This window comes from Lepeophtheirus salmonis, chromosome 13 (assembly GCF_016086655.4).
Source record: "Lepeophtheirus salmonis chromosome 13, UVic_Lsal_1.4, whole genome shotgun sequence".
In the NCBI taxonomy this organism is placed as follows: Eukaryota; Metazoa; Arthropoda; class Copepoda; order Siphonostomatoida; family Caligidae; genus Lepeophtheirus; species Lepeophtheirus salmonis.
This window is the reverse complement of record NC_052143.2, coordinates 42,307,704-42,329,034: the sequence shown is the minus strand read 5'-3', so window position 1 is coordinate 42,329,034 and position 21,331 is coordinate 42,307,704. Positions and strand designations below refer to the sequence as shown.

The 21,331-nt window shown below is 30.6% G+C and overlaps 1 protein-coding gene and 1 long non-coding RNA gene across 2 annotated transcripts; one reads left to right on the top strand and one right to left on the bottom strand.

The window, feature by feature from the left end:
• On the bottom strand, positions 1-1,815 carry LOC121127998 (putative cystathionine beta-synthase MT1108). The gene is made up of 4 exons (XM_040723574.2): positions 1,477-1,815; positions 913-1,239; positions 251-769; positions 1-182 (listed from the first exon to the last, which is right to left on the bottom strand). The coding sequence occupies exons 1-4, from the start codon at positions 1,559-1,561 to the stop codon at positions 151-153; spliced, it is 963 nt and encodes a 320-aa protein (XP_040579508.1). The 5' UTR covers positions 1,562-1,815; the 3' UTR covers positions 1-150.
• Positions 1,816-14,680: 12,865 nt separating this feature from the next.
• Positions 14,681-16,056, top strand: LOC121127954 (uncharacterized). The gene is made up of 2 exons (XR_005867976.2): positions 14,681-15,349; positions 15,401-16,056. It is a non-coding gene; the product is annotated as an uncharacterized lncRNA (long non-coding RNA).
• Positions 16,057-21,331: the final 5,275 nt, after the last annotated feature.

Below are 21,331 nucleotides of genomic sequence, written 5' to 3'. Positions count from 1 at the left end.
TTGACAATTGACGTGCATAATATATATGCATTTATTAGTATTAATCACACGATAAAAATAAATAAATAAAAATTTAATTATGAAACATTAATTCCGTTTTCAGATAACCATTTCTCATTGTACACTTTTGTTAAATATTTGACTCCAAGATCACAAAGAATGGTAACCACGACGGAGGGTTCCTAGAAAAGAAGATTTTAAATGAATTATAAATCATTTTCTTTAAATACAGACACAACAAATCACTTACTGTAAGAGATTCGGCCACTTTTTTTTGCAGCAAAGACGTTAAGACCAGCAGAGCCCCCTACCATGAGGCCTTCTTTACGAGCAAGTATATGACAAGTACTTAATGAATCCTGATCCGAAACTTGAACAACATCATCAATAACATCAAAATTTAAGCAGCCTGGAATATATCCTTTTCCAATTCCTTCGACTAAGAACTTCTTTGGTGCTCCATGCTTGCCAGTTTTGTGATACTCGTAAAAGATTGAACCATATGGATCAGCTAAGATGCATTTAATATCCTTTTGCTTTCCTTTTAGAAACCTTCCAACACCGGAAATGGTTCCTCCTGTGGAACCTCCAAGTACAAAGTGGGAGACGCGACCCTTTGTTTGTCTCCAAATCTCTGGTCCAAGAGTAAGAAAATGACCCTCGGGGTTATCAAGGTTTTCATATTGATCAATATCGAACCATCCCTCATTATCTGCTGCAAGTTTGCGTGCCATATTCAGATAACTCTCAGGATGATCATCACTCAATCCTAAATAGTTTAAAAATAAGATAAATTTCATTATTTGACTGTACTGTATGACCTAGTTTTCGGCCTCTTGTCTTTTAAATGCACTTTTGTAGCAGACATACTTGTATTAAACTGGCATTAGGATGGATAATTTATATTCATACCTGAAGGGGATACATGAAGCTTTGCTCCGTAGGCCTTGATCGAATTCATTTTTTCCTCCGAACATTTTGGAGTTGTAGTAACGACTACATTGTAGCCTCTAGTAGCAGCTATTAAAGCTAAGGACGCTCCAGTGTTTCCAGATGAAGCAGCAACCACGGTACCACCCATTTGAAGTTTACCAGATTTCTCTGCCTTATCCAAAATATTTTTGACGATCCTGTCCTTCATAGAGAAGCCAGGATTTAGAAACTCACATTTTCCATATATCTTAACTCCAGGTGCTAGATTGTCTGAGATACTTGAAATGTCAATGAGTGGAGTGTTGCCTAGGAGAAGGAATTTTATAAATACTGTTATTTGATATTTTACTTATGTATATATAATAAACATTTAGGAATCGTATTGCATCATACGGTGAATTAAATAATGTACAAAAATAGGACAGATAGAAAGACGCTATAAAAATATATCTTAAAGAAAGTAGCATTTGAAATATCATCAAACCTCTCTTATTATTATCCCAACTCAAATTAGAGAGTGGGATAGAAACATCAATGAAATACCTATTAAATCTTTGTATCTTGGGACGTCCAATGGCTCCGTTGAGCTGTAGAGATGTTCAGGCATTTCACTTTCAGGTGATCCCATCTTGGTTGTGAATAATTCAAAGTTGGAAACGTGAATGTGGCCTTTCTCCACTTTTATGGGATTTATATAGTAGTAGATTTCATTAGACGACTCGAGGCATGCTAGTTATTATTGTAGTGAATGAATGTTTAACTAAGTAACCGATTCCTCATAAAGGAAGAAGGAATGAAGAAAAAGTAATAGCAAAATAAGTTGCAATCTTCAGCTGTATTACTATTAATATAGCTGTGATGTTGACTCCTAGTAGCATCACTAAATAAATATATAGTAGGGAGTTGTTAGGTGGATTTCTACTTGCTCGCTCACAAAAGAGAGAGAGGAGGAAAAAGTAGGGAGTGAAAACGGCAGGTTTTTTACTCAGTATCTAGTAAGAAGTAGGAAATATCTGGAAAATTTCACTAGGTTTCCTGGAAAAAAACTAAATATCACATTTTGGACCTTAGACATTCATTTTCACCCTTCAAAGAGGCCACATTTCAAAATAACAACCAAATGTAACCCTTTCCAATGGCCTCACTTTCAATATTTTTCTTACAAAACTTTAATTTTGACTATACTATTGAGCTATTTATAGCTTCACCCCAAAAATACTTGGTAGGGTAGTAAATGTTGACAATAGGGGATGAAAAACAAAGGAAATGCAATTAATAAAATCATCTTGACGCCCCTGTAAATGCATGTGAACGACATTTTTGTTTTATACTTTCAATCAAAAATTATTTAAATACGGATACTATTTTTTTGATACCGCTACAAAAATATTGATCTCGTGGCAACAACACAACCTACTATAATATGACTGTTTTGTTGTGGTTTGATATGTAAAACAATCAGCAACAGCTAAATTGAGAGCTCATTTTTATTCATGCGTGCACATAACATGAGCACTCTAACAGCTTTTTATGTGTGAAATTAACCAATCAGTATAGGTTTAAAAAAATATGACAATAGAAGATTGTGCTCTTTTTGTAATAGCAAACTGAACAAGTTTTTTTTTTCCACAGCTGTTATCAACATTCTTTAATTCTTGAAGGGACAAAATATAAACATAAACTTAATCAATAGCGCCCGAAAGCCAAGGAATAACTCGGAAGATGTGCTGTGGAGTTGTAAATGTAAGTTCTTGTTGGATTCGTAATAGAATTGATATCATTGTAACCCCTGCCTATATTATTGCTAGATATGGAGTGGTATTTGTGTGCATTTCAATTACCTCATAGGTGTTCGCGTTTTATTGTTCTTTGAGCTTGAATTTGTACTTGTATTGCCTACATCATTCATTTTTGATTGGTATAACTAAATGTATATATGTTTTAATATACACTTAATTCATTCAATTAAACAAATAGGGGTGCGACAAATTCTGTCAATTCATGTTTTAAAAATATCACTGCCTTAAGGAGTAACTTAATATTTGTAAATTGACAATATTGATCTTTGTTTTCAAGGCTTCAGGAACAAGGATGTGAGTACTTTCAAAATAATTATTTCACTTAAAATCCATGGACATATTTTTTCCTTTAAAATATTATAATTAATTTGTGTATATTTGTAGGGAAATCAATGTTAATTAAGCTTGAATTAAGATTTGATTGTATCCATCATTTGAGTATCTCTGTCTATAAATCAAAGGACATTTCTATTTAGGGTCTTCCTATTTTGTAATCTTCAAAATGTCTTCTTTTTTATTTTATTTGAGGCTTTGTTGACTCTCTTTATTAACATTGCATAAGTGTGGACGCAAATTTCACTACCACAAATCTTTCTATTCTTGAAAGGAGGAGGGTAATTAATATAGCAGTCCCAAGATTTTGATATTTCCTTCGATCCCGTCGTAAATCTAAAGGACAAATCGAATTGGAGGCAAGAGCTGACAATATTTACTCAATAAGTTCATCATCAATCAATCTTCCCTTTTTTGTTTAAAGAGCATAACAGGGATGAACTCGAATTGATACACAAAAGAAGAAGAGGGCATATACCCCATGACCAACTACCCTCGTCCTTTTACCTCCAAGCATTTCACTCCCCGAGCCATGCAGTCGCAGAACCCTTCATCCCCCATCCTTTTCTATCACTATTATTGTGAAGTACGGTTAGAAAATGATAAAATACGAAAGTAAAAAGAGTGGTTGTTGAGCTATGCAACTTTCAAGTTCAAATCCGAAAGTAGTTCTATTATTAAACCATCAAAATTTTAATACTAAAATAAAAACATTTTTTCAATTAATTGTCGTTACCTTTATTATATCACTCCACCTTTCCTTCAAAAAGAAAATTAAAATAGTCATAAGTAATCTGGTAGTTAGCCACATATGTCAATCATACCAACGGCTACTTATCTTTTATGCACTCCCAGCCTAACACTATCACATTATTCCTTGAATTACATACGAGAACATATTTTATATTTCGTAATATTAAAATCCTACATAGTATTTAATTAGATACTATATTATTATATGCCTAAGTAATATTTTATTAAAAGCGTAGTAATACATTTTTATTTGTCTATCATAGCAAAAAATTTCCTCATAGAAATAATAAAATAGCCAATATATATATAATATAAACGACCAGGGATCAATGATAAATTGCATGCCTTCTCTTTTGGAAACGGAGCATAACTAACCTATACATTAGTTAATTTATCAAAAATAATAAATTATGAAATAGATATCACAGAGTATATGCATATAGAGGTCTAGCTACAAGTCAGTGCTATTGGCAAATGGGGGCAGTAGCGCCCCCCAACGTTCAGTCTGTATCAACAAGGCAGATAAGTAAATAAATCTTCAAAAAAGTTAAATATTTCATCGAGCATTAATTAGGTAAGTTGGTTATAATAATAAACTTTATGCCGCTTAAAAGACACTTTAATATTGCTTCCACATTTTAATGGCTTGATATAGCATTTCTCAACTTCAACAAACAAGATTAAGCTCATTTACTTTTGAGTCTCCTTAATCCAAAATGAAACGGCCGGGGAACTTATTGTGCTGCGATAAATTATTCCAACAATTGGAGAGACAACCCTTTCTTTAGATTTATTATTTCAACATTGAAAAAGTAAAATAGAATCATCCTAGATATTCTCAAGTAATATCAACGGCATATTCGTTCTAGAAAGTTTCAAAATACTGACATACATAGATACATATCATTCATATTTGGTGAGATATATTAAAACCTCATATTACAAGTATTAGAAGAGACGGATTACGTAGAAAATCCAACTGTGTGTTAATGCAGGCTCCCCCCCCCCTCCCCGATTAGAACTTTTGAAGGTCCAAAGAATGAATTTACAAATGTATTATCACTATAGTTGGTGGATAGGATTCTAGATTTTTGCGACTCAACTTGGGCTTGAGTTCATATTTTGAAGACCTTGCGACACCACATTATCTCACAACTCCACAGGACTCGAATTGTACTTGATAAAAAGAATTAAGGACCTGGACTTGTTAGCAAAGAATTGAGACTAAACTTCCAGTATAACGACATTTTCCCCCACCTCTGATTATCCCTACATGGAAAACATAACACCACCCTCTATAAGTACCTATTTCATTTTGATATCCATGGCTCTATAGATAATAATTATTATTAATTGTAAAGTTTCAATAAATTGCAGTGTCAAGAGATTATATCAAGAGAAATCCGTTACATCACTAATACCCACGTCATTAAGTTAAATTAATAATTACGTTTGTATGGTTGTTAAAAGATTGAATTTTTGGTCGTAGGGTTGTTATTTATTGTAATACGGGATAGTGTAAGGGGCCTAGAACCAACTAAAATTCTAGTTTTCCAAGAACGCTACCTAAGAATGGAAGTAATGAAAGTAGACGATTGGATTGGGTGTACAATCATACACTAACTTATATTTGTTAGGAATGACTATTTAAAGAATGTACATAAAACTACGATGATGATAAAATATATGTACAAGTAGACACTACTCCTAAACAGGTACATAGATTGACCAGGGAGGGCTCTGAAGAAGGAGTATGCACTCTTTTTGATATTTTACAAGTTGTCATACAAAAAATATTATTCCAATTCATTCAATGTATTTCAATTATATGGGATTGAATAAAAGTAGATAATATATTGTATATTCATATAATTATACTTCGATAAATTATCAATTAAGGTACTTTATATTAAAAATCATTTTTTAAATGACAGAAGAGAAAAAATATTCATATTTGACCCAGTGCATATTTTCAAAAATTTCAATAATCATTTTTTATGCCATCGAAATTTTGTCTCCCCATCTTTTGAAAATGACAAAAAAATTTTACAGCAAAATTAGACGGCATTAAACCTATCTTTAAAAAGAAAGTGAGCATGGTTATCAAATACGGCCATAAATTAAGTGATCAAGTAATTCATCCACATCCTATAGAAAAAAAAACAAAGTTAACTTATCACTAAAAATTTTATGAATCAACAATAAAGGCTTTAAATCATTATGGTAAAAATAACGGAGAATTACAAAGTTACATCAAAACATTTTTATATAAAATTAAGAGATGGCAGTAGAAAACCAATTTCTAACGTTCAAAGGACACAAATATATTATTTAATTACATTCGAAGAATAGTTATTGAAATGGAAAACCATATCTGGTAAGCGCAACAGTTTATCCAATCTAACATTTCAAACTTCAATTCACAAAGTTAAAAGATCAGCCGAAGACTTATCTCCAACATTTAAAACACACTAAGTTTATATTACTTATAAAAATAAATTGAAAGGAGATTCGGATGGTATCGTCAACTTGGTGGTGGTTATTACTTTTTTGAGTTGTAGACATTTTTTAGCGAGTGAAAAAAAATGGAATTAAGTCCTTTTTAAAAATAACATTAAGTCCTTTAGTTAATTAAAAAAATGTTGTGTTGAATTGTTCTGTTCATCAAAAATGATCTGATATATTTCCATGAAACTGGGACACATTATATGTATCTTAAATTCATTTTTGGATGTCATAGATAGAGGTGGGCTCAAAAGACCAACAGATGTAATGTACTTGACTACAATTACTACAAGTAGATTGTATAAGAAACACATTATTTACATTTAAGAATCCAAGAAAAAAATATTTGTTCTTATTGTACATGGTTTAATTTTTTTTTTTTAAATATTTGTCTTGGATAATGACAGCAAAATGTAAAATAATAACAAATTTAATAACTTTTTACATAAAATATCTCGTTCAATACGTACAATTTGTTTATAATTTTTTTTTTCTTATGAAATGAACAACCAAAATCAATCATTCTGTTAGAAAAAGAAAGAATTTATCAGATAAAAGTAAGTCTACTAAATGAATTAATAAGCTTTGATCATTAAATTCATAAATTTCGATTGAGTTCATATTTATAAATAAATAAATATTCCAAGTAAAGTTATAAGAAATCTATTTTGTCCCTTTAATTGGTCAATAAGTTTAATTCATTCTTATTAGCTATATTTTCGAATTGATTTCAAAAAATGTTGAAATTGATGAATTTATTGATCATATAAATATTCAGAAGTTGATGATGGAATCACATTCATATTTTATTAATCTCTTGGGTTCTAGAATTGAAACAGTTTTTATAAGATTAATTTAGTGTAATACTAAAAGTAATACACAAATTAATTAAAACAAATATATAAAGGTAGATAATGGGGTCTGGGAGTAAAGGCTTAAAATATTCATGTTACTCATGTTACGTTATAATCAAAGATTCTACTTTAAGGAAAAACAGCAAAAATATGTTCTAAAGATATTTTACTCATGTGAAAAATATTATAGCACAAAATAAATCAGATGAGGCTGCGTTTGGACGACAATTGAAGAAGAAAAAATTTCATTGTTGAAAAAAAAAACGTCAATTTTCAAACTTCAAAGCTGTCAAACGAAACTCTTAAGCTTTATAAAAAAATTATTATTATTCTTTACCAAAATACTTATTGAAGGTTTATGAGAGCACAACTCTCCTAATCAAAGTTAGAAATGAACTTGTATTCTAGTATCTATCTTGCACATCGTTTTAGAGGGGAAGATATAGATGAATGCAATTTAAAATATATATTTGATTTACATAAAAGTTACAGAAGATATTATACGACAATATTTACATCTATTATATCTGTATAGACTCATTGGAACTTGAAATTTCGGATTCTGTTGGAGGATCCGCTTCTTCAAGCAGTCGGATAATATCCTTTCCGAACACGATTACCCTAATTTGGCTTATGTATAAGCACTATATGACTCATTCATGAGGGTTTTCAGCATGATGAAAATGAACAAATTTAATTATAGCCTGAAATCTAAATATTTGGTTTTTTATCCGATTTTCAATACCTATACTAAGGAAAAATTATTTTATCTTGTAATCATTCAATCTCTTAAATCTACTCAAAGCAATTACTCTATCATATTTCAATTTATAAAAGTATAGTTTTAAGGTTATATGACAGGTCAAAGATCACAAAAAGGTTAACTTCTTCCAAATTTTTATCTCTGTTTAAATGATTTTCTGTCGTGTGTTGTTGAAATAGTTTTATTTGAAAAGTTTCAGTCCTCAAAAGCTGTTTTTTTTTCACCTTATAGTCATCTGAAAATGACATTTTAAAACAAAATTCTCTATTTGTAAAATAGCTCAATGGTTTCAATTCTAAAGTAATGTTGCTGAATTTCAAATGTTTAATTAGAGTTCCTTTTCTCAGGTGATACAGTAGAATATAATCTTGATTTTTTATTTTGAAGAAAAATACAAATTGTGGCCCAATGAAATACTTTGGATACTCAAACGATCAAAAACACTGTTGTAGATACTGACCTCCAAATCGGATCAAATAAGTATCAGAACTGAGTCCAAAATTTTATTGCAAGTGACTTAAGTAATATATCTATTTTTATTACTGGTATGTGTGTTGTCGAAATCAAATGTACACCTAGTTGGACAACCGATTATAAGGGAAGCTGTTTATGAAATAAGAGAAGAAATCAAAAATAAGCTTCGTGGAAAAAAGATTCAATATTGCTTCTATACGAATACTACAACCATTATCTTTAATATTCGTCAAGCATATTTTGAATATTTTTGGATTGTACATATATTTATTCATTTCCAAGATGATATCCAAATTAATTATGAGCAAAGTTGGTCAATGTAAATACATAAGGCGTTTAGAAAACCCCTTCCCTAGTATAATACAATGCATTCGGAAGTATATAACCTTATCAAATTTTGCTTATCCTAGTAGTTATTTTTTCGAGTGATTAGAATATGCTCTTGCATCCGAAAATTAGTACTAAAATTGAATTTGATTTTAACACCTCCCTTATGTAAGTGTAGTTAGATCTTGTAATTTCATTATCGTTATACTAAAAAATTGTTTATTTTGCTTAAAAGTATGAATAAATTAAAAAACAAAACAAAGGGCGTGAGATGTAAATAACGTGATTCAATATATTCCATGAGATGCCGCTCTATGCTTTGGGCCTAGAATACTGAATACAATAATAAATATACACCATGAAAGAGTAAATACTATTTAACTAATAATTCCTATACATTAGAATGGTTTGAAATTATATTGTATATTGAATTTGTATTGGCTGCTACTTATCAAAAGTTGTTTCAAGGTATAAAAACATAGAAAAGTATTCGTAAGTATCTGCTTTTTAAGCATAAGAATTCAAATGCTAACATCTATTTATCATAAAAAGTATAATAAATTTAGTTTTGTTGTTTTAAATCATATTAAATACAGTTTTTGAGTATCTTGTATATTAATCATTAATGTATTAATGTTTATAAAAATGGAACCTCTCAAAATAAATATATATCTATGAAATATGTTCGAGTATTTTTAGAACAGTATATATTCTTAACTATAAAATGCACCAAATCATTGTTATTTTGATACAAATGATGATCTAAAGTCAAAATTAATAGTTTTTTTGATTCATCCTTTGTATTAAAGTAATAATGATTCAGTGCATTTTATGGTTAGGAATATATACTACTAGCTAAGGAAAAATAACATTCGATAACTGCTTCATTTTTTAAAAATATTGCAAAAATTATGTAACAAAATGTTCTGGAAATTAAAAATGTTCCTGCGTCGTCATTTTTTGTCCTGTGGCATTTCTTCTTAAAAAACTGAAAATTGACGTTTGATGAAAAAATGGAAAAAAAAAGTAAGAGAGAAAAAATTGAAAAATTGTTTACAAAATGACACGACATTTCAGTTAAATATCAATTTGTATATGGCAAATTTAAATACAAACGAAATTTCTACAAATTTTATTCCACATACTAATCCCGTATTCCATTGGAAGTTTATTTTTTTGCACCTCAAATAAATTTAGAAAACGTAGTTATTCGTTAGAGTTCTTTTTTTGAATAAGCAATCACTTATTGATAAATAAATTAACCCCCCTATATAGTTTCCTTGAGCTGCAAAGAACGGTTTTTGGGTTTTGGATATAGCATCAACCCTTCCCTTATATGACTTAAAAGGTGCCATTTAGAACCAGCCTGACGGGCATGTAATAAAATTTTATGAATAATACAAAACAGAAAAAAGGACTCAGGAGTTGTACTAAATTTAGACAAGTATGAGCCCTAAGATTGCATAGCAAACCTGATATTTCAAGTCCGAGTCCACCAAGGCTGCGGAGTCGGAGTCAGGATCGGAAAATTTGTACCGATTCCGACTCCAGCTACAAAAATTATTATAATTTATTTAAACATAACTTAATTATAATCTAAGGCTTATGTTGAGTATTCGTAAAGTTATTTTTATAAATGGTTATAAAGGATAGGTATTAAGTACTATTAATTTATGAAACTTATTAAGTTAATTAATTTATAAGTTGACTTCCCAAATTTCAAACATGCTCTATAGTCCGTGCAATCACAGTTCCCAAGCACTTCTAAAGTCTAAATTATTATATAGAGTAGAGCAGGGCCACTAGTCGTCCCAGTTCATAACTTAGTTGTGTGATTAGTCAATTTCATAAGTGTAAAGTGTTACATTGCAGTATTATGTTGTATGTATTGTCGTTCCTCGGGCACGAGTACATAAATTATTTTCCGAAAATTAGGAATGTAGTAGCAATAGATAGACCCATTTCATTTCTTGTTCATCTAGTTAAATATCTTACAATCCAGATATTTTCTTTATACAGGGAGCTGGGATCAAATTGTCGCCATAATATATTTCTACAAAAAAACAACACAAAATATACATTTTTCAACTTTTCTATTGAAAATCAAAACTATGACGAGCATATAGGTATAGAGTAGCCATTCATTCGATATAATCCCCGTTGGCATCAATAACAGCCTCAATACGGCCTCTGAACCGGCCGCAGGCTCTTCTGACCTTCTCATTGTCCACGTTGCCGAATACCTCCTTGATGGAGTCCATCAGGCTGGCCTTGGTGCTATGGGGATGTCTCTTGGTATGTCTCTCGACATAACCCCAGACAAAATTGTCCAAAGGATTAAGGTCCGGAGAGTTAGGAGGCCACAAATCCTTGGTTACGACGTCATAACAGATCTCAGTTAACCACTGCATGGAGATTTTGGACACATGGCAGGGTGCTGAGTCCTGTTGCCACACCCAGGGCATCCCAGATCCCTCGCCATGGCCTTCATGGACCTGGTAGGGTCATCCTCAACCATCTTTTTCACCTTGTCGACAAAGTCGGTGTCCTGACCTTCCTGTCTGCGCCCTTTTCCTTGGGTGCCCTCTTTATGGTGGCATCAACATCCCAGGTGTCCTCTAGCTTCTTACAGATACGCTGAACAGTCCGTAAATTCACTCCTAAGGTTGAAGCAATCGTTGAATTGGAGATTTCACCTCCATATTAACCAATGCCATGACTACGGCGGACCTCGAAAGCTCCTCGTTCCACTTATAGCTCTTTATCTCCTCATATGATGACGGCATGATGCTAACTGAACTACTTATCGTCAGCTGACGAGAATAGCTTTCCTATTTGGTAACCGGTTTTTTATTTGATAATGTCGTCTTTAAGTTATCAAGGTTTAAAGTAGGCGATAATTTGATCCCCACTCCCTGTACATAGCACAATTATTTACAACATATAACTACTTATAGCAATAAATTAAATCCATATTTAAAGTATATAGACTCAAATGACTCAATAGTGAGGAAAATGTATCTTAAATGAACTGTATGAATAAACTTATAACTTTAAAAAGCAAGTAATGAATTAACATTTTCTTTATTTTTTAAATAAAAGGATAGTCTTCTGTTAGTATTCCAGAAATAACATACTAATTTACTTATATACTGAACAATATTAATTGGATATGAAGTAATAAACGTGGAACAACCAGATACCAAACTATCAAAGTAAGATGATATCCATTAAATTGATGAATTTATTTTTAATTCAATCACTTCTTATACATTTTTTTTGTTATGTCACTCACAGTTTGACATGTGACGACAATAAACATTTTTCGTCTTTTAGTATTGAATATACCATTTTTATATAAACATTTAAGGTATTGAATTATATATAGTAAATTATACAATATTTAGGATAGTAATTTGTTATTTAGATGATACGTTACGCAGGGAGTACTTTAGTACTCGAGTTTGCATTACATTTAACACGCCCTAATATACAAAAAGTTGTATAACACTTTTTTAGTATCTGTAATGACTTTTTTTATTTGTGTGAGAACCATTCTTAATTTATTGTTAGTTAATAAAATTTTGGCAGAAAAATTTGAAATAAATAGAATATTACTTTTTTTGACTCAAAACTGGTAAGAAAAACTCCATTCTTAACATTCTATGGTTGATTATAATAATTGATAGGTCGTATTCACTCTATTATTGATAAAAATCTACTATGTACAAAAATAACTATTTTATCTCTGGTCGATTTTGTAAGTTTGCCCACTTATTAAGATTTTCAATGAGATTGAGGTCTGGAGACTGAGCAGGCTTTATAGATACATATTTAAATGAAAATTAAAAGACATTTGCCATGGATAGAGTGGATTTAAGCTTTAAAGTATCCACTTTTCCACTGTCAACGTGTCATGTAAATGAAAAAATACAGAGATCTCTTATAGCAGCACTTATGAAGTCTCAAGTTTCAACAACTCCTCTAGCAGCAATTAATGTCAGTATCGTCGATTATTCGTTCTTCTTACATCTTCATATGAACTCTGCTATTCCGTCTAGATTTGGTGAAGTCTCTCACTTTTTCCTCGAGAAGATGCTTACATCAGATGGGGGACATTATTCACTATGTTTCATAAAGAACTGCGAGAGAGATCTGACCACAAGTTTCCCGTCGAATTTTTTCGCCATTTTTGGTTTTTTAAGATGTCCTGATATAGGGTATTTTCAGGTGGGTATCGAGGCCAGGCCCAGCAGGGGGGTCAGGCCTGCATTGTGTACACGTTTTTTTGTTGTTTTTCTTGTAGTGAAAATAACACAATAAATCAAATCAAAATTTTGTAGCACCACAGGAACTATCGTGTTTATAAATTTATTTTTTTGTGTTAATCTTCCATCCACCAAACAAGAAACATTTTTAATCAAATAACCTCTTTATTTTGATACTAAATAAATAATATTATCCGCAAGGTGGTGCGACAGTATTTACGGTGCTTTAAAAAAAATGATGCATGCAGGGAAAAAAATTTGCAGCATCCTCAGTACTGAAAGTAACGCACACCACCTATATTTTATCTTTTTCTTACTTAATAAACAAAGTTGCACTCCTGGAGATTTAAAATAACTTCAACTCTTGCTTCCTTCAATCATTTAAAATGATGTTCAATTAAGGGAATCTGGGCATTTCTATAGGTGACCATGAGATACAATTTGAGTATTTAGTGAGTTGATACAATTTGATTGAAATGAGTTGTTGCAAAAAATCTTGCTAACTGTCATGAAAAAGTCTTTAAAAAGTAATATTGATTCAACTTAAGAACAATCTATCAGAACAAAATGATTCATGTATATTTGAAAAGACGTCACCGGGTACGCTGTATTTATAGAAAAATTTAAAAAAATAATGTGACTTTAAATCATATTATATATTTTTCCTTAAGCTGTTAATATTCTTTTTTTATTTCTGAGGAAAGAACGTCCTAGTATTGAGGGAGTGGCTACGTGTGTGTGTGTGCTCATGAACAGCGGAGGGTAACATCAATGATTTCTCAGGGAGTTTATGTGTATGTTCGTTGACGTTTAATAACTCTGAAGAAATGCAGGGTACTACCCCTGGTATTAAATAATATGATCATTCAGAGAGTTGCATTATTTTGACACAAGATGACGTTACTATCTGCCGCTTTGTTTACAAAGTAATATATATATATATAACGCTCATGTCTCATTGTAAAGGGTAAAGATAAATCATATGTAGAGTGTTTAGAAATTAATTTTCCATATGGCGTGTACACACCCGAAACTCGCCTTCAGTTCTAGTAGCAGTCTCTTACGAGACCATCGTCCCTATAATAAGGAAATTTTCAAACTTCCATTTTTTTTCAGCTATCAATTGATGCACTCTTACGCTACCACATTTTTTACAATTTAGGTTGATGCCTCCCTATACTTTCTTTTTTTGATTGTCAAGATTTTTGAGATCTTTGGGGAACATCCTCGATAATAACTAAATTACGTTCGTTACTCAAACGCCTTTATACGTCCTCAAAGTGTTTTATTTAATGATTAAAAGACAATTTTATAAGTCAAATCACGTATTTTTGATGTTTCAAAAAAATATGCCCGAATCTCCTTGCCAATAAGAGTATTATATAAATTTAATGCAGGCACCAACGATACACTGAATAAATTGTTGACCTTTCGCCTTTTTTTTTGTTCTATATTTTAGTAGTTATGCAAATAAATTAATGTTTATTCGAAAGATGAATGTAAAAATAAATCCTGTTTCTTAGCATGAAACCAAATCATGGGAATGTCTATTCTTTATTTCCAAGCAAAAAATATATATTATAATATGATATCACTGTTTTGAAATAAAGATATTTAATATTATCTCTCAGTCCTTCATGAATGAGAACCGGTTTGTAAGTGACGTTAATATCCAATACAAGTATGTATGTAGATATAAGCAGTGATGCTAATCGTAAGCCACTCTTTTTTTCTTTTTGTTAGCTAGCTGAAGAGTATTTTGTCTTAATTATTATTTAATTCTTGAGGAGTGAACTTCACTTTCTACTACTTTCAACTAAAATCATAGCATTGATTAATAAGAGACGAGAATAACAGTGGTGTGTCCTCATTAAAGAACGAGCGTAAACCCTGAGGATTTGTTGATGAGTTATAATAGCAAGTTTTTGTTCGACTCAGAGTAGAATTGAGGATCGACCTCGGAGTCCTTCCTGCCTAAATCCTTGTTTATTTCTCCCCTCACACCAGCTGCTAATAGTTGATCTAATGAAACGTCATGACAGCTAATCTACACTCCTTCAAAACATTCTTAAAATTGTCAGGGCTACGATGTTCATTTGAAGTTGATTTCTTCATTAACTTGATCAAGATACAGACGATTTTCATAACTAAATTTAAGTAATAATTACTTGGTAAGTATGTGTTGGAGATACTTTATTTAAATAAATAAAATCATCAATTGAATCCTTTATTGTGATGTGGAGATTCTTTGATGCGCATGATGTACTCTGGGACAATTGTAAGTCCTTGTTGGACTCGGAGTAGAATTGGGGATCGACATAGGAGTAATTCTTGCCAATGGTGATAGGTGAATGTAGATGCTCCAAAACATTTTTTTTTTTTTTTTTTAAGGTGCCCATTACTTGCACAATTTTCATCACTATGTATAGTGTGGATTTAGTCTAAAGCAACACATAATTTAGAGGGTCATAACTTATAAAGAAGCAATTAACAATTCTAATAACTTATACTGTCAAGTGTCATTACATAGAGTAAAAACATACGTATTCATTCGAACAACTTATAATAATATGGGTAAAGATAATGAGGACTCAAACTTGAAATAAAAATATTTACGTCACTTTATTAATTGAATTTGTTCCGTTGTCAAACCTCCAGTGCCTTTCATACAATATAGTCGTTGCCACAATTATTAATTAAGGCTTAAGGTAAGTATGCCGTATTCTTATTTAAAAGCATTGAATGTTTATAATAATTCCAAGATATCCAAAGTAAATTGATGATGACATCACTAACCAACGTATTTGAGGACGTAATTTAGTAAAAATTGTTTCATAAGACGCCTTTTACGTCTGATTCGAACGCATCATTCAAATTTTGGGACTGATGCATCCATAAACTCTGCTTCGATTGGAAATTTAGTTTATACTGAACTAAACAAAAAAGCCTTAATCGTAATTTTCAAGTTTCTATCTCTATATAAGTTACAATTTATTTGTCTCAATATGTCTTATTTAATTACAACATTGATCATTCTAATTATCAAATATTCCTTTATATTTATCTTTTTATTAAGATCGATAGAAATTACCTGGTTACTATGTATTTATGAGTAAAATAACTGTGGGTAATTGAACTTTTTAATGTGCGATAGAATGCTTACATTTTAGTAGAGTTGGATTCGAGTATTACTCGAACGCGACAAATAAGTTTAAATAATTCTCTTACACCTAATCGATGACGTCTTCATCAATTTGATACCTCAGGAAAAATAAGCTGGCGATGTTGTTATTGATTATTTGTAAATGTTACACATACAAAAATGGAAGAGATTCATGTTTTGTCTGTTTTAACTCTCATTGACCGAAGGTTTAAAGACAGATTTTTTAGGGAGGAAGAATTAAGTTCAGAATTGATCAAACTGCATTAAAATGAAGATATAAGATTCCAAATAGCAGATCAAATCTCTTCGAGTTTGTGGGCATATTTTTGAGGATAAAATAACTCCCAGTAAAAACAACAAATTTCAAAATCTCTTTATACCGAAATTGATAACAAAAATTCCTTTGTCATTCCATTACAGCCTAAAACTTCCAATCCAGCCTACGGTGGTGGCTCTAAAAAAGACGAACGAGACTTCCTTAATTTTTTTGTTTTGCTAGGAAATATTTATCAATATTTAGCAACCTCTCTCTCCTCAAAAAGGGTGTTCTCTATTACATCGTATTTTTAGGATTGATTTCGTATCGACTTACATTAAACACCTAAAATGTCTAATCAACTGACCTCTAATAATATAAATTTAAAAAATAGGAGTGTTTGTAAGATCGAGCTATCATAAACAGATTTAAATAAGTTGATCAGTATGCAAAGCTTAAAAATGAATGCCTTTTTAGAAAATAGATTTTGTTTTATTTGACTTCATAAATTAGTTATTACATGCTGATGTTTTAAATATATTTACCTTTAAAATATTGGAATGAATACCTTCATTGTATATATTTCTATATTTTGGTCCGAAACGTGAGACCTCGTAGCTCGACTTAGCCCGATATTTTCTATCCTGATCCACCTCTAGTTTGAACTCGAACCAGGTAAACTCGAAATATTTATATGAATCTCGAGTAATCAAGTATCGAGTTATATATTTTCGATATCAAGTAATATCTAACTATTCCTGCGAAATACAAATTTATAATTAATTATTCAAAATAAATGATAGAAATGGCGCCAAATTACAAACATTTTTTTAATTAATTATTCTTAACAAAGCGCCATAACCTACAAATTATAGCAATTATACAAATAATTAATAGCTCTACGGCCTGCCATCCTCTTACATATATATAACCAACAATTTTAACTGGGCAGGCTAAGGGCCACGGAATATTTTAAAGCTTATAAACGTAATATGTTAATAAGCTTTACTGATTTATGTCATTTCTTGATAGCTAACTCGAACCCAATTTTAGAAACTCGAAATAAAATATGATTATCATCGCCTGACTCGAACTCGACTGTGACTTCAATCATCGAAATCTTGAATTCGACGGAACTTGAGAATTTTAAATCGAATCCAACTCTATATTTAATTAATTTTTATTAAAATAGTAAAACATTATACCATTAATATTTTGAGTATCCATGGAATATTCTATTATTGTAATAATGGAATACATCACAAGTACTGTAAATCTTTAATTTAAAATTACTCATCTCATTTTTAGTTGCAATTTGTATAATTTGTTTATACTAGTTACATCTTCTAGATGTAACATATTCTAATTATGAGCTTTTGTGCAAATATTTGAGACTCGACTTTTTCTCATCTCTGAATATGTATGTATTCCCCCTCATTCAACTATGAACAACTATCTAACAATGATACTGTAGGATAAATGTATTTTTATGAGGATCCATGACACACCATGTACACGTTGTTGACAACATCATTAATTCATCCTACCCGCATGATCTTTTAATGTTAAAGTAACCAGACATAATAAATACCAATATAAATAACTTTTCCTGATTTTAAAGTGACCCAAGCGAACAAAGTCCGTTTATGGAAATTCAAGTTACTTTTTCCTGTGATAAATACTTCTCTTAATAATACTTTCAATTTGTTTCTTTTACTTGTAAAATTATAGGGGTGAATATATTATGATTTCCGAAAAAAAAGGACACCTTGTCTGATCAATGATGATTTTTTTTCTTAAGGAGTATGATAATACTTTGAAATGTAAGCATTTATGAATAAAATATATATATATATATATTTTTTGTACTTTTAAACAAAAATCTTGGATGTTCATCGAACATGTCCATTTTCAATTGTTTTTTTTTTTTTTTTTTTTCATGAAAAAACCAGACATTTTTCAACTCATAAATATAGAACGGTAGAACCCGTCATTGCCCAGAGTAATTAGGCGTCGGCTAAAGGACAAATTTTGCTTTAATAATATATAACATAACTCCTTGGCAAATCTTGAGCTGTTTTTGATGAGTACTCTCGCACGTAGCACACTCAAGTAATAAATAATTAAAGATAGGGGTCAAGTTTCGATAAATAACTATTTTAAGATTAGAAAAGAAAAGTGGTTGCGTGTGTTCTTTCTTTTATATTTTTCATTATTCGCTTAATCATTGTTCTGATAACCTTTCCTTCAAATAAGGACAATAGCTTGCCACTTAACTTAGGACTATAATAAATGTTATTAGTCAAACACGTTAGTAAAAACTTGATTTTTTTATTTTTTTTATCGAAATCTTTCTTAAAACTATTAAAGACTGTTTAATATTTCTAGATATCTATACCTGTCGATTTTGAAAGTTTAAAACAAAAAAATCAGATACAGATATCGAATGTTATCATTAGTTATTTTAGGCCATGCAAAGACTGTGGGAGAATGAACAATGTACGCCTTTTTTTACTCCCCACTTTATGGATAGTCAATAAATTTGTAGGGTTCAAATTGAAGGAAACACTGTGCAATGTTTTAAAAGCTAGAATGTTATTCCACATTACTTCTAGTGAGTTAAATAATACTTAAGAAGAAAAGTTGTTGAATGTTGCCATCAGTAGGGTCAAAGCTTATGTGGCACAAAAATTAAGAGAAGAAAAACTTATCAAACCATACGATATAAAATAATATGGAGCCTTTTTTGAGATAAACGATAATTTATGTCGATTTTTCCATTGTTTTTATTGCCTCAAGAAAAAAAAGTTAGAATTCCATTAAGCCCTTCACAATTCAGATTTAGATCAGTTAAAAAAAAAAAAGTAAAGTATAGTACTGTATTATTACTCACAGATTGTAAAGTCTCAATAAAATCCTATTATCAGCGTTACTCTCTCTATACTACTCAATACCTACATACATTCATTCGTATTCTCGTCTTTTTAAAAGACGAAAAACAACCCAATAAGTATTAGAGAATTTGAAAAGATTGAGCCAATACGTTGAGAATTAACACAAAAACAGTGTTGAATAAAAATCAATAAGCTTATATTTTACCTCAAATATACATACAAACCGATATTTTATATACCTATTTGAGTAAATTATAGGTTTTCTATTCAAATTCCAGGGATGAGTTGGATGCCCAATACTTTTAACTATAGTTTAGAGTCCTCATTTGATTTATGAAACAATCGTCGGCCCTGAAGTGGGCCTTTCAATTTGAATCTATATATTTTTAATAATTGCATTTGTGATTTTTAAAACAATTTTGTGGCACTTCCAAAAGATTATTAACAATAATCATTGCTTGATATAACTAATTATTAGTTGAAAAATACAAATGGAAATTTCCCCACTCAATTGTTAGAAAAATAATACTATGTGGATTTTGTATTTACGAACCCCATTTATAGAGTTGTGAAATGAAAGTCATTTCGTACCATTTAAAGTAAAACATATTCAAAAAATTAAACTACAACTATTTTAAATTAATTCTGTATGATGTCAAGAGCCTAATAAAAATACTCTAAATATTGACTCTATTTCAGCGTAATAAATAGTTGAAAAACAATATAAGAACACGATGCTCAGCCATGAAATAAGATAAAACGATAGTTGCCGCGTCATAATGGCAAGAAAATAAAATGTACGTATGGAGTAAAAAGATTATGGATGATATTTACTCATGGATAAGTAGGTTTTTTTGGGAAGAATATAATTTTCTGTGAATAGCTTTAGATTTTTGAATTTGTCCTCTAACAATTTAATATTTAAATTATTTTTTCAAAAAAAAAAATATAATTAAACTTTAATTTTTGAAATTTTTTTCCAAAAACTAAAATTTTGCTTGAATATCTTCATTTTGAAATTTAAAAAAAAAAAAAACTTTCTGTGAACAGCTAAAACTTTTTGGAATTTTTATCTAAATAAAATTAATATTGGCAAATTAATTTCTTGAAATTTTTTTCCAAAAATTTATTTTTGTGAACAACTGTTAATTATAGAACTTTTTTTGCAAAAAAATAAATTTTTGAGATGAACCATGGTTTTGTATACTTTTTTCCAGAAAATTTAATTTTTGTTAATAGCTGTGGATCCTTGAATTTGAGGGCTTTTTTTATTTAAAATGGTTTTCCTTTCTACTTTTTTGTTATGTCATGAGTAAGCAATATTTTTATGGCCTAATGGCGCCGCGAATATTGGTTATAAGTCCAGTTCCGAAATAAAAGTTTAGTAAGAGTTACGAACCTGTTTTTTGTAGATGATGGAACTGTCATTCTTAACTATAGCAACATTGACTCCCAAGTCTGGGGGAAGTATTGGAAATTTTCAGAGATATATCTGGTGCTTAAGGGTGAATTTATTCAAAACTCAAATCCTCACGAATCGGACTACAATTTCTTTAAAATCTTTGTTTCTTTAATCCAATGAAAGTGGCAAATATCCTGGGAAACACCATCTCCATCAAAAAAGAAAATGTAAAAACTGAAAAGATAGAAAACATTATTAACAAATCCATTGATGAAGTTCTAAGACATTGACTCATCCTTATCGAGAGAGAAAAAATGTCGGAATCAAGTGGATATTCCAAGAGTAAACCACATCCTGATATGTACACACTGTGCCATACTTGAAAGAAAATAGAAATTGAGTTCGTTCAGCTCCCAAAAACTATTGGGACGATTCATTCAAGATCTTTGGAGGCTGGATAATGCTTGACTTTAAAAAAAATAACTTCGTCTTTGATTATCTTGAAGGAGGAGGGCCTCACATGCAGGGTCCAAATGAAGAGGGCGATGCTTGAAGCTGAGGGTAAAAGGGATCTTGAGCGTTTACAGTGATTGCCAATGAGAGAAAT